At 46.2% G+C, this 14,144-nt stretch overlaps 1 protein-coding gene across 7 annotated transcripts in view; it reads left to right on the top strand.

The window, feature by feature from the left end:
* The window catches only part of ARFGAP1 (ADP ribosylation factor GTPase activating protein 1), a 40,759-nt gene that overhangs the window by 8,454 nt on the left and 18,161 nt on the right, over positions 1 to 14,144 (top strand). For 6 of the 7 annotated variants that reach the window (XM_060230655.1, XM_060230657.1, XM_060230656.1 and 3 more), the window contains exons 5-8: positions 2,974 to 3,063; positions 8,512 to 8,608; positions 11,830 to 11,886; positions 12,901 to 12,933. In XM_060230655.1, the coding sequence (XP_060086638.1) occupies positions 2,974 to 3,063; positions 8,512 to 8,608; positions 11,830 to 11,886; positions 12,901 to 12,933 (277 nt within the window). The remainder of the gene's footprint in view (positions 1 to 2,973; positions 3,064 to 8,511; positions 8,609 to 11,829; positions 11,887 to 12,900; positions 12,934 to 14,144) is intronic. The other variant, XM_060230660.1, reaches the window with a different exon arrangement.

Here is a 14,144-nt window from a genome sequence, read left to right on the forward strand (position 1 = left end):
TCTAACGGGAGAGGGCTGCCACAAATCTGGATCTATCGCGCTTCAGCACTAAGCGGCTAGGATCTGTACGCGTTAAGAAAGGAAAATATTATATGATCCGCCTGAGTAGATGGAGTAGCCCCATATTTTATTTGATTGTTTGATTGTTTTAATATTGCTTATTATTTGTATTTTATGTTGTTAGCCACCTTGAGTCTGCATAGAAGGTGCGGGATGTAAATAGAACCTAAATAAATAAATCCCCTGCACAGTGAATGCATAGCTACTCCCCGCCCCCTGCCACTCCCCAGTGACCCCAAAGGAAAGCAAAAAACCTCCAGGATCCAAGGGCAAGTCTGGCCTGGAGGAAAATTCCTTCCCTGATTCCAAAGTGGCAGTCGGCTTTCCCCCGGACAGAGCCGCAGGAGCTAAGCACCGGCTCACTCCTTCCTGCCCACCTTCTCACGATCTGCTTAAATTCACAGCGAGTCATAAAAATTGGCATGGCTGTTTCCTACCGTATTAAATCTCCGCTCTGCTTTTATGATCTGAAGCGGTTATAATCTCCTACTAGTTGAACTTTTACACGGGTTTGCATATTTTTGTGTGTTGAAAGATTGCGATGTGTGTTAATGGGGAATACAGATTGTATATTTTAAACAAACGTTCCGTTTGTTGCTGCCGATGGAGAGAGATTGTTTCCCCTCACTGGCTTGCCAAGTTTGGCCAAGTAGAACCCGTCGAACATAAGTTGCCACGGGCTCCTTTAATGTGACAACCTTATTGGCAGGCACTAGATCCAGTCAATTCATGCCGTGGTATTTCCGTGTTACTACCTGTGGGTGTACAGCCCTGTGGCTCAGAGCGGTAAAGCTGCAGCTCTGCTCACGACTTGAGTTCGATCCCGGCGGAAGCTAGGTTCAGGTCGCCGGCTCAAGATTCATTTAGCCTTCCATCCTTCCGAGGTTGGTAAAATGAGTGCCCAGCTTGCTGGGGGGAAAGTGTAGAGGACTGGGGAAGGCAATGGAAAGGAAATGAAAAGCCCCCTATGCAAGCACCAGTTGTTTCTGACTCTAGGGTGACGTTGCTTTCACAATGTTTCCACGGCAGACTTTTTACGGGGTGGTTTGCCATTGCCTTCCCCAGTCCTCTACACTTTCCCCCCAGAAAGCTGGGTACTCATTTTACCGAGCTTGGAAGGAAGCTGAGTCAACCTCGAGCCGGCTACCTGAAAACCCAGCTTCTGCCGGGGATCGAACTCAGGTTGTGAGCAGAGCTTAGGACTGCAGTATTGCAGCTTTAACACTCTGTGTCACCGGGCTCTTGGGCAAAAAAGTCTACCCTGAAAACGTCACGATGCGACGGCATCCCGGAGTCGGAAACGACTGGTGCTTGCACAGGGAACTAACTAACTATATATATAGGTGTGGCTGTGCGAGTGTGAAAATTGGACAATGAAGAAAGCTGACAGGAAGAAAGTTGATTCATTTGAATTGTGGTGTCAGAAGAGAGTTTTACTGGTACTGAGGATTGCCAAAAAATAAAACTGGGTTCTAGATCTAACCAAGTCTGAACTCTCCCTAGAAGCTAAGATACCTAAACTGGGGCTATCGTACATTATGAGAAGGCCTGAGTCACTGGAAAAGACAATAATGCTGAAGGCATCAGGAGACGAGGAAGACCTAGTACGAAATGGATGGACTCCATCAAGGAAGCCACAAGGGCCTTCAGCCTTGCTGTTAACAATAAGATATTTTGGAGATCATTCTTTAATGCCTTTCCTTCTGCCATTCTAAGCAGTAGATTTTCCAGCTTGCCTATGAACATATGAAGCTGCCTTCTACTGAATCAGACCCTCGGTCCATCAAAGTCAGTCTTGTCTTCTCGGACTGGCAGCGGCTCTCCAGGGTCTCAAGCTGAGGTTTTTCACACCTATTTGCCTGGACCCTTTTTTGGAGATGCCAGAGATTGAACCTGGGACCTTCTGCTTCCCAAGCAGATGCTCTACCACTGAGCCACCGTCCCTCCCCAACAGTGCTGTTGCCCTTGTTCGAGTAACGCAACGGAGACTGTCACACACATACTTTTACGCTGTGCTCTCTTATCAGGATGAGAGATGTCAAATACTTATCCCACTACTCTCTGAATTTAAACCTTTGCAAGGCTACATTGACCTCAGACCTGAAGTATTGCAGACATCCTTGTTAAGAGAGAGCCAGAAACTGGTAACACGTGTGGTAGCAAAATTCCGTGCATTAGCTCTTAGGAAGAGGAATGGTGTGATTAAGGAAATGTCATTGATTTAGAATTTATTTTTATGTAAATTTACAAACCTGCTTTCTGCTTGCTTCAAACTGGCTGGTGCTTGGACCGTAATAAAGAATTGATTGATTGAATTGGAGATCATTAATTCAGCATCTTGATAAGTTAGAAGCGACTCGATGACATTTAACACACTCACAAATGTGCAGCAGGGTTGCCAAATTCAGGGGCTGCCTGGTCTGATCTTTCCAACAACAAAGTAGAGGCAGTGGAGAGCCAGTGTGGTGTCGTGGTTAAGTGTGCGGACTCTTATCTGGGAGAACCGGGTTTGATTCCCCACTACTCCACTTGCACCTGCTAGCATGGCCTTGGGTCAGCCATAGCTCTGGCAGAGGTTGTCCTTGAAAGGGCAGCTGCTGTGAGAGCCCTCTCCAGCCCCACCCACCTCACAGGGTGTCTGTTGTGGGGGAGGAAGGTAAAGGAGATTGTGAGCCACTCTGAGACTCTTCGGAGTGGAGGGCGGGATATAAATCCAATATCTTCTATCTTCTTCTATTTTCAAAAGTAGATGTCTCTAGGAACAAGGAGGTTTTACTTTGTTTCTATTGAGGGATTCTCCCTGTGATCCAACTCCCTTGTGCTTCCAGAAGGGCACAAAGGGGGGCTAACCTATGCTTTAATCCCCCCCCCCCTTTAAATTAATTTCACCATGTTCCTAATTCTGTGTTTCAGAAGTTCTGCTGGACAACCCCAGAACGCTGGCGCCTCTTCTGACAAAGCCTTCGAAGACTGGTTGAATGATGATGTTGGCTCTTACCAAGGGTAAAATCGCAGTTCATTTAGACTTGAGGGTTTGCAGATTCAGTTGCCGGCGGCAAGTGCTTCACCCAAATCTATACATCAATGGTGCAACCTCATTTGGAATACTGTATGCAATTCTGGTCACCATGCCTCAAAAAAGATAGCATTGGAAAAAGTGCAGAAAAGGGCAACTAGAATGATTAAAGGGTTGGAACACTTTCCCTATGAAGAAAGGTTTAAAATACTTGGTGCTCTTTAGCTTGGAGAAACGTCGACTGAGGGGTGACATGATAGAGGTTAGAGAAGGTAGAGAAAGGGTAGAGAAGGTAGAGAAAGGGTAGAAAGGGTAGAGAAGGTAGAGAAAGAAGTCCTTTTCTCCCTTTCTCACAATTCAAGAACTCGTGGACATTCAATGAAACTGCTGAGCAGTCAGATTAGAACTGATAAAAGGAAGTCCTTCACCCAAAGGGTGATTAAACAAGGAATTCACTGCCACAGGAGGTGGTGGTGGCTACAAGCATAGACAGCTTCTAGAGGGGATTGGATAAGCATATGGAGCAGAGGTCCATCAGTGGCTATTAGCCACAGCTTATCGTTGGGATTCTCTGACTGGGGCAATGATGCTTTGTATTCTGGGTGCTTGGGGGGACACAGTGAGAAAGCTTCTAGTGTCCTGGCCTCGTTGATGAACCTCCTGATGGTGCCTGGTTTTTTTGGCCACTGTGTGACACAGAGTGTTGGACTGGACGGGCCATTAGCCTGATCCAGCACGGCTTCTCTTATGTTCTAATGTTCTGTTGCCGTACGCTTAGGAATGTAAGATTGCCGTAACTGCACAGCTCACTTCCATTCATACTTTACGGTGCTCTGTGGCTCAACTGTAAGCTTAACAGATGCCACATAAAAATACGAGTTGCATCGAAGCCATGAAGGGCTGTGGCTCGAGCGTTTATAGCCTCTGCTTGGCACGCAGGAGGTCCCAGGTTCAATCCCCCAGCATCTCCAGTTAAAAAGACCAGGCAGTATGTCATGTGAAAGACCACAGCCTGAGATCCTGGAGAACTGCTGCCAGTCTAAGTAAACAGCACTGACTGTGATGGACCCCGGGTCTGGTTCAGTATAAGGCAGCTTCATATGCTCATCTATGTTCATGTACTCTCTGGCTTAGCCCAGGCCTAGGCAGAAAATTTCTTTGGCTCTACAAGCCAGCTCAAAACTTTAGGAGGCAAACTCATTTTTTTTTCAGCTTTCAGTGTTCCATTTTATAATGACTACCCCCACCCCCAATTCTGGCTACCGCAAACCTGATCCTAATGTAGATAGATTCAAGTGGGCAGCCGTGCTTGTCTGAAGCAGTAGAACAAAGCATGAGTCAAGTAGCACCTTTAAGACCAACCAAGTTTTATTCAAAACGTAAGTTTTCGTGTGCTCCAAGCACACTTCATCAGACGAGGAAGCAGGTACAGTGAGCAGGGCTACATATAGCTGGTAGGCGGTGGTTTAGAATTCAAAATGATACAAATATAAGAGCAAACCTTTGATCTGGATAGCATGAGAAAGCAATAAAACAGTATTATGTCAAAATGTGAGAATGTCTGTCAATCACTCTTATTATATAAGCCTGGGTCAAAAAGAGGGCATTACTTTCTCAGTAGTTTTCCCCATCCAACTAATTTGCCTTTTAACATGTAACATACATATAGTTTGCCATTAGAAGAAAAATACATTAAAATATAGCGGAAGATGGTTTAGTATATAGACATTCTCACATTTTGGCACATTACTCCAACTTTGTTCTATAATAAAATTTGTGGCAGGGGTATGAGCTAAGACATGAGCAGTGAGTCGTGAAAGCCCTGCCACATATTTTGTTAGTCTTTAAGGTGCTATGCATGGGTTAGAGAAGGTAGAGAAAGAAATCCTTTTCTCTCTTTCCCACAATACAAGAACTTGTGGACACTCCATGAAATTGCTGAGCAGTCTGGTTAGAATGGGTAAAAGGAAGTACTTCGTCACCCAGAGGGTGATTAATACATGAAATTCACTGCCACAGGAGGTGGTGGTGGATACACACATAGATGGCTTCAAGAGGGATTGGATAAACATATGGAGCAGAAGTCCATCAGTGGCTATTAGCCACAGCTTATCGTTGGAACTCTCTGTCTGGGGCAGTGATGCTCTTAGGGGAGGGACGGTGGCTCAGTGGTAGAGCATCTGCTTGGGAAGCAGAAGGTCCCAGGTTCAATCCCTGGCATCTCCAAAAACAGGTCCAGGCAAACAGGTGTGAAAAACCTCAGCTTGAGACCCTGGAGAGCCACTGCCAGTCTGAGAAGACAATGCTGACTTTGATGGACCAAGGGTCTGATTCAGTATAAGGCAGCTTTATATGTTCATTATGTTCTGCATTCTTGATGCTTTGGGGGTGGGGGGCTTTTAGTATCCTGTCCCCACTAGTAGACCTCCTGATGGCACCTGGGGTTTTTTTTTGGTCACTGTGAGACAGAGTGTTCGACTGAATGGGCTATTGGCCTGATCCAACATGGCTTCTCCTATGTTCTTAAGTGTTAGTAGAGTCTTGCTGTCTTCTATAGCCCCTTCCAAAGTCACTCTTCCAGTTGCAGCCTTTACATTTTCAGTTTTTGGGGAGTTTTTTCCCCCTTACTTCATAGGGGAAAGAAATGCGGTAGTGTGTGTATTATAGTCTTTGACCTCATAAATTGCTCAGCATGTTACATCCCGAAAATGCTTTAATTGAACATTCGTTAGCATCCCCTCTTAACCTTTTCGTCTGCCGGGAAGGCATATAAGATGAATTGGAAGAATATAAATTGAATAGAAGGAAACTCATTAACTACCTAGGCTGCCCGTCTCAAAGACACATTTTATTTGGCACTGCAGTAGCTAATGTTGAAAATTTCCCATTAAGAGCTTATTTCTGTTGGCCTGATATGGTTTTAATAGAGGCATCTGGTCGCTGTGGACAAGTTCAGAAATAAGATTGGCTCGCTGTAGCCTGTAGGGAGTTGCTGATGTCACTAATCTACAGGGTTTCTAACGTGCTGGATGCTGTCCGTTTGCACGCAAACAAATCTGTGGGATCTGTCGAAGCAGCTGCTGCTTGGGCCAGCCCATGCCTACACGACGGGGCTCCTGATTGGGTCCTGGTATTGTTGATCAGAAAGGAGATTACGTGATGAGGAGCTCCACCTTCAAAGAAATGCCCTCCCCCACCCGCTCTACATAAGAACATAAGCGAAGCCATGTTAGATCAGGCCAACGGCCCATCCAGTCCAACACTGTGTCACACAGTGGCAAATTTTTTTTGTGGCTAATAGCCACTGATGGACCTCTGCTCCATATTTTTATCTAAACCCCTCTTGAAGGTGGCCATGCTTGTGGCCGCCACCACCTCCTGTGGCAGTGAATTCCACATGTTAATCACCCTTTGGGTGAAGAAGTACTTCCTTTTATCCGTTTTAACCTCTAGACTTAGCTGTCTAGATCAGGGGCATAGAACTCATTTGTTATGAGGGCCGGATCTGACATAAATGAGACCTTGTCAGGCCGGGCCATATTGGGCCAGGCCATGTGTGTACCTGTTTAAGATTAGGTAGCAGAGATATAAAGTTTATAAAGGACACAAACAATTTTAGACAGACAGACAGAGAGAGACACACACACAGAGAGACAGACAGAGAGAGAGAGAGAGACAGAGACAGATAGAAAGAGAGAGAGAGAGAGACAGAGCCAGCCAGCATGCTTAAAGTTAGCATTCATTGGACTTAAAGGTGCTTTCTTTGTATTTCTCCCATGGAATCCAGGGAATTGGGCAAAGGAAGCTGTGTCTCTTTCCTCCGTTCCCCAGGGGACAGGGTAGGGAGGAGCCTCAGCCAATAGAAGGAAGAGAGGCTTGGCTCAGTAGCTCTGCTGTGCAATTGAGGCAGCCTGGAAAAACAAGCTTTGCTTCCTCCCCAAGGGAGGAGCCTCAGCCAATGGAGAAAATAGAGGTTTTGCTCTGTAGCTCCTGTGCGATTGAGCAAGCCTTGCAAAGCAAGCTGTTATGCAGAAGGAAGCAAGATATAGTGAAGTAAGCAGACGGCAGTTGCTCGGGGGCCTGATAGGAGCCCTCCGGGGGCCTGATTCAGTCCCTGGGCTGCATGTTTGACACCCCTGGTCTAGATTTTGCTGAGCAGCAGAATTAAAAAGTTCTGAGAACGAGTTTGGTGTAATGATTAAGAGCGTGGACTCTAATCTGGGAGAACTGGGTTTGATTCCCCACTTGCAGCTTGCTGCTGATGTGACCCCTGAGTCAGTTGCAAGTTCTCCCTCTGAGTCGGAGGACATCTTGGGTGTTTCCCACCATCGTGTCAGGGAGGCAGGAAACAATTCTTCTTCTTCCTCTTCCTGTGACTTTGGAACACCCATCTCCTCAGTTCTTTTCCTGCCTCGAGAGGGAGAGCAACTGTTTGGTTCTCACAGAACTGTTCCTCTCGAGAGCAGTTTGTGTCAGAGCTCTCTCAGCCCCACCTACTTCACAGGGTGTCTGTTGTGGAGAGGGGAAGGGAAAGGAGATTGCGAGCCGTTCTGAGATTCTGAGTGAAGGGCAAGATCTAAATCCAATCTCCTCCTCTTCTAAAAGGGCGGAGAAGCAGCTCTGGGGCAAATTCCAGGGAGAAAACCAGACATAAACCTGCAAAGAGCTGGGGCTTGTGCCTCTCCAGCTTGGCTCAATGCCGTCCAGCAGAGCAGGTCTCCTTCAGGCCAATGGAGGTTTCAGTAGGTGGTATCTTTCTCTTCTCCAGTAGCCGCTGGGTGCCTTGGCTCTACCCTGTTGGTCAGAAAGCTGCTTCCATTGTGCCTTCTGCTGAGACAGCCAACTTAAATTCACCGTCTTCCTTATTGCTGCTGCAGTGACACTATAGCCCAGGGATGTCAAACATGCAGTTCGGAGGGCAAATCAGGCCCCCGAGCAACCGGCTGTCATCAGCTTCCTTCTGCATCACAGCTTGCTCTGCCAGGCTTGCTCAATTGCACAGGAGCTAAAAAGCAAAATCTCTATTTTTTTTCATTGGCTGAGGCTCCTCCCTTGGGGAGAAAGGGGGGACGAATAGCTTGTTTTGCCATGCTCTCTCAATTGCACAGTAGAGCTACTGAGCCAAGCCTCTCTTCCTTCTATTGGCTGAGGCTCCCGCCCCCAGTCCTCTGGGGAAGGAAGGAAAGCTTCCTTTGCCCAGTTCCCTGGATCCCATGGGAGAAATACAAAGAAAGCATCTTTAAGGAGAGGGGCCTGGGAGACCCCTTTCTGGAGAAGGGCAGGCACAGAAGACCTCTGGTTTTGGATGCCCCATTACAGAATCTGAAACATAAGGTACAGGTTTCGTTTGGTTTAATGCTATGTGCGTGGATGGAAGTGTCTTTCATTTACAAGTCACTTGCTCATTTTCTTCCCCCCCTTGCGTCTCCTACCAGTGGCCAAGAGAATCGCTATGTGGGGTTTGGAAACACAGTGACGCCTCCGAAAAAGGAAGATGACTTCCTCAACAATGCCATGTCCTCGCTATATTCGGTAAGCACATACTTTCCTTCTGTTATGAGTAGATCTTATTTATTTTATTTTAGTATATTTAAGAACATAAGAGAAGCCATGTTGGATCAGGCCAATGACCCATCCAGTCCAACACTCTGTATCACACAGTGGCCAATATATATATGCATACACACACACACACACACACACACACACACTGTGGCTAATAGCCACTGATGGACCTCTGTTCCATATTTTTATCCAATCCCTTCTTAAAGCTGGCTATGCTTGTAGCTGCCACCACCTCCTGTGGCAGTGAATTCCACACGTTAATCACCCTTTGGGTGAAGAAGTACTTCCTTTTATCTGTTTTAACCTGACTGCTCAGCAATTTCATTGAATGCCCACGAGTTCTTGTATTGTGAGAAAGGGAGAAAAGTACTTCTCTCTCTACCCTCTCCATCCCATGCATAATCTTGTAAACCTCTATCATGTCACCCCACAGTCAACATTTCTCCAAGCTAAAGAGCCCCAAGCGTTTTAACCTTTCTTCGTAGGGAAAGTGTTCCAAACCTTTAATAATTCTAGTTGCCCTTTTCTGCACTTTTTCCAATGCTATAATATCCTTTTAGAGGTGCAGTGACCAGAATTGCGCACAGTATTCCAAATGAGACCACACCATCGATTTATACAGGGGCATTATGATACTGGCTGATTTGTTTTCAATTCCCTTCCTAATAATTCCCAGCATTATTTCTGTTCTGCCAATTCCCCATAAGGCTCAGGGCAGAGTACAACATATAATACATATAATACAACATATAATAAAACAATAAAATACAATAAAAACATTTTATAAACGAACAGCTCAACAGCACTCAGAAAATACAGATACGGGATTGTCGTCAAGTGACCAAGGCAGGGAGATCCTGGTATTAACCGGTGTCTGAAATACAAGCTGAAAACCAGAGTTAGTGGAGTTTTGCCCTGACCACACGCTGTTAAAAAAACCCGGAGAGCTGCACAAAGGGATTTCTTAGCCATTACAAGTGTTAATCAGCTTAGCAAAACAAGGCCAGGCTGCCTCATCACGAATCATTGCTATTGTGAAAGGTTTCGACAGTACGTGATTTACATTTGAATGTGCATAATTACGTTTTCCCTGCATTTCATGGCCTTTTGATCTTGCAGTTCACTACGTTTTTTTCTCCACTGCATCATGTAATGTGTGAGCTTTCATTGTGAGGACCCTTCGCACATGTGTTCATGGAAGCTCACGCTGGAATAAAAATTGGCGTGTCTTTTAGGGCAGAGGTCCCCAACTCCCAGGCCATGGACCAGTACCAGTCCATGGCCTGTTAGCAACCAGGCTGTGAGTTTTATAATTATTTCATTAGATATTACAATGTAAGAAGAAGAAGAAGACAATGACAACATTGGATTTATATCCCACCCTCCTCTCAGAGTGTTTTACAATCTCCTTTATCTTCCTCCCCTACAACAGACACCCTGTGAGGTGGGTGGGGCTGGAGAAGGCTCTCACAGCAGCTGCCCTTTCAAGGACAACCTCTGCCAGAGCTGTGGCTGACCCAAGGCCATTCCAGCAGGTGCCAGTGGAGGAGTGGGGAATCAAACCCGGTTCTCCCAGATAAGAGTCCACACACTTAACCACAACGCCAAACTAATAGGAATGTTTTTTTAAAAATAAATAAATAAATAAAAGATATAAATTGCACAATTGTGTCCTCCCAAAGCCCTCGCACCCCCTCCCTGGTCCGTGGAAAAATTGTCTTCCACAAAACCAGTCCTTGGTGCCAAAAATGTTGGGGACCGCTGTTTTAGGGCATAGCTCTGTTGTTCAGGGGAGCAGTGACTCACAAGAGCTCATCCCCTGCCACAAACAGAGCTACTCGACTCCAGCTCTTTTTACTTCTCCAGACATGCGAAAAAGGCTCCCCTGCAGACAGCTTGCCTAAATAATCTTGCCTAAGGGGGGGAATGATTGGCTAGGAACTTTTTTTAACCTGTCAAGCTGAGGAGGAACAAAAATCCAAGCAGCTGTTTCCATTAGTCATATAAGGAACAGGACTGCGACTGGGTGTCGTTAAAAAAACAACACTTCGTTGTTGGTGGGGCAGGGAAGAGCTAAGAGCATGAAGGTTAAAATTTAAGGCCTGTGAAGGTTAAAGAAGATGATGATGATATTGGATTTATATCCTGCCCTGTACTCTGAATCTCAGACTGGTCACAATCTCCTTTACCTCCCTGCCCCCCAGCCCCACAACAGAGGTAGCTGGGGCTGAGAGAGTTCTTACACAGCAGCTGCTCTTTCAAGGACAACTCCTGCAAGAGCTGTGGCTGACCCAAGGCCATTCCAGCGGCTGCAAGTGGAGGAGTGGGGAATCAAACCCGGTTCTCCCACATAAGAAGAAGTAGAAGAAGATATTGGATTTATATTCCGCCCTCCACTCAAGAGTCTCAGAGCGGCTCACAATCTCCTTTACCTTCCTCCCCCACAACAGACACCCTGTGAGGTGGGCGGGGCTGGAGAGGGCTCTCACAGCAGCTGCCCTTTCAAGGACAACCTCTGCCAGAGCTATGGCTGACCCAAGGCCATTCCAGCAGGTGCAAGTGGAGGAGTGGGGAATCAAACCCGGTTCTCCCAGATAAGAGTCCGCACACTTAACCACTACACCAAACTGGCTCTCCAGTTTGGAGAGTCTGCGCACTTAACAAGCCATAAGAGTCTGCGCACTTAACAACTACACCCAGCTGGCTCTCGAAGTCCTGATGAACTTCTCCTTTTCTTCCTACCTTACCGATTATATTTTTCTTGCGACTGTTCTGGTGGTTCCCACACTATGCATCTTTGGTGGGTGCATTTATTGAACGTGGGGTGCCCTATACTGAATCAGCGCATTGGCTATTCAGGATCAGTGTTGCCTATTCAGCCTAGCAATAGCTCTTTTTACCCAATTTCTTTTGCCTGGAGATGGCTGAAAATTAAGCCTGGGACCTTCTGTGTGCTGAACACTAGCACTGCACTGCACCGCAGCTGTCCTTTGCCATTTGCAAATTTCAGCAGTGAGCTTTCAGAACCCAAAGAATTATATCAAAGTTTAGAGATAACTCGGCTTCCCGTAGCATTTGTCGCCGAGAGAAACAGATGTTTGCTTTTTGTATGCAATATGTGCTGTATTTATGAAACAGACGTTTGCCGTATTTATTACTGCAAGGTTAATCGCTACCATTTCTTTCAGGGATGGAGCAGTTTTACCACTGGAGCAAGCAAGATCGCTTCAGCAGCTAAAGAGGGTGTAAGTAAACCGTATCTGAATATTGCAGTTGCCTTGAAATATTTGAGTGCAGCAGCTTTCACATTTTCTTACTTCAGGGAAACTTTTTTTTTAGATTAACCTGGCTGTTGACGTGAATTGCCAAATCATTCTCTGGTCTCTTGGGTTATAGGGGGTTATAGTTATTGGGTTATAGTTGGGCATTGTAGTCAGTCGATATGAACCGAATGAGCAACCTGCTGCAGCTTTGCTTTTCAGGGGATGATTGGTCCTGGTGAACCGGGCATCTTTTACGGGAGCCTTCACCGTTATTGAGCTCACTGAGAGCCAGTTCGGTGTAGTGGTTAAGTGTGCGGACTCTTATCTTGGAGAACCAGGTTTGATTTCCCCACTCTTCCACTTGCAGCTGCTGGAATGGCCTTGGGCCAGCCGTAGATCTCACAGAGCTGTCCTTGAAAGGGCAGCTTCTGTCAGAGCTCTCTCAGCCCCACCCACCTCACAGGATGTCTGTTGTGGGGGAGGAAGATATAGGAGATTGTGAGCCGCTCTGAGATTCGGAGTGGAGGGCAGGATATAAATCCCAGTATCTTTTTCTTCTCTGAGACATCTCTGACAAACTTCTGGGGATCTCAAAGGTTCTACAGAACACTTTTAGAAAGCCATTTTTATTATTATTATTATTCCCAACTGCCCTTCCCCAGAGAACTGGGCTCAGGGCAGCGTACAACATAATCATACTCTTCAGATAAAAGCTGAGTTCCAGTCACAGATAATGATCACGGTGCTTAGCCCCATGCAGCATTAAAAATGCCATCTTCTTTGCCTGAGTTTTTAATCCATAAAAGGTGGTGATGCACAAAACTAAGTTCCGATGTTAGTGGGGCTATGTAGCTTTTAAATTAGCCAGGGGAGGCAGGGGTTACATGCAACATACTCCAACACACAGCTGTTGGAAACTGCTGAGCATGTGCTTTTAAACTACCGTGGAGAGAATACGTCGAAAAAGCAAAAACTGTTTGTTTTTCCTGTTGGCAGGCGACCAAATTTGGATCTCAAGCAAGTCAAAAGGTGACTATCGCATGCCCACATATTTCACGTTCAACCCAAAGCTAAAAAAAATCTTCATTTCCATTTTTTCCTTCCTCAGCAGTATGCATTCTTTCGGAACATTTGCCACGCTCCCCAGTCCTGTTAGAGAAACTGCATCTTAAGTTTCAGCCTCAGGGTTGCTGTGACCAAACCACAGTGTGCTCATTTCAACTAGGAAGGAGGTCTGGGTATATTTTGAAATACACTTGTGTATCTACTGCCTCCAGTACCAAAGGCAATACGCCTCTTTAAAATCAGCAGCTGGGGAGTCCAGATAGGAGGATGCCACTACAGTCTCCTTGTTGGCTTCCTAGAGGCAGCTGGTTGGTCACTTTGTGAACAGAACGCTGGGCTTGATTGGCCTTTGGTTAGAGCTAGGGTGGCTCTACTTATGTTCTTAAACGTACTGGGTGACAGACACAGCAAACCGATGCAGAGTTACTCTGGTCCAGGCCCACTGGTTTTAGTAGGCTTAGACTGGAGTAACTTTGCATTGTACTGAGAGCATTTCCACTGGCTGTCCACTTAGCGGCTGGCTTAAGAACATAGGAGAAGCCATGTTGGATTAGGCCAGTGGCCCATCCAGTCCAACACTCTGTGTCACACAGTGGCCAAAAACCTCAGGTGCTATCAGGAGGTCCATCAGTGGGGCCAGGACACCAGAAGCCCTCCCACTGTTGCCCCTCCCAAGCACCAAGAACACAGAGCATCACTTGTCCCAGAGAGTTCCAACAATATGCTGTGGCTAATAACCATTGATGGACCTCTGCTCCATATGCTTATCCAATCCCCTCTTGAAGCTGGCTATGCCTATAGCTGCCGCCACCTCCTATAGCAGTGAATTCCATGTGTTAATCACCCTTTGGGCGAAGAAGTACTTCCGTGCTTTAGAACATAAGATTGTGCCGAGACAGTTCACCCTGAAATCATAATTCAAGTTGCTTTCGTACTTGGCAATAGCCCCACTGACAGAGCTTTTTAAAGGGTTGGTAGATTTTACAGTCAGGTAACAACATCGCTTTGTTTTCCATTTGGACTGAGAAGGTGTCAGAGATAGGAATGAGCATGAACCAGCTGACAACCTAAGTTCTGTCAAGGGCATTTTTTAATGTGAGCATCTCCCAGTTGTTGTTTATGTAATTTACAGTCCCCCCTTTCTCACTTGGACTCAATGCAGGTTACATAGTCAG

The sequence above is a fragment of the Heteronotia binoei genome, chromosome 2 (genome assembly GCF_032191835.1).
Source record: "Heteronotia binoei isolate CCM8104 ecotype False Entrance Well chromosome 2, APGP_CSIRO_Hbin_v1, whole genome shotgun sequence".
Classification (NCBI taxonomy): domain Eukaryota; kingdom Metazoa; phylum Chordata; class Lepidosauria; order Squamata; family Gekkonidae; genus Heteronotia; species Heteronotia binoei.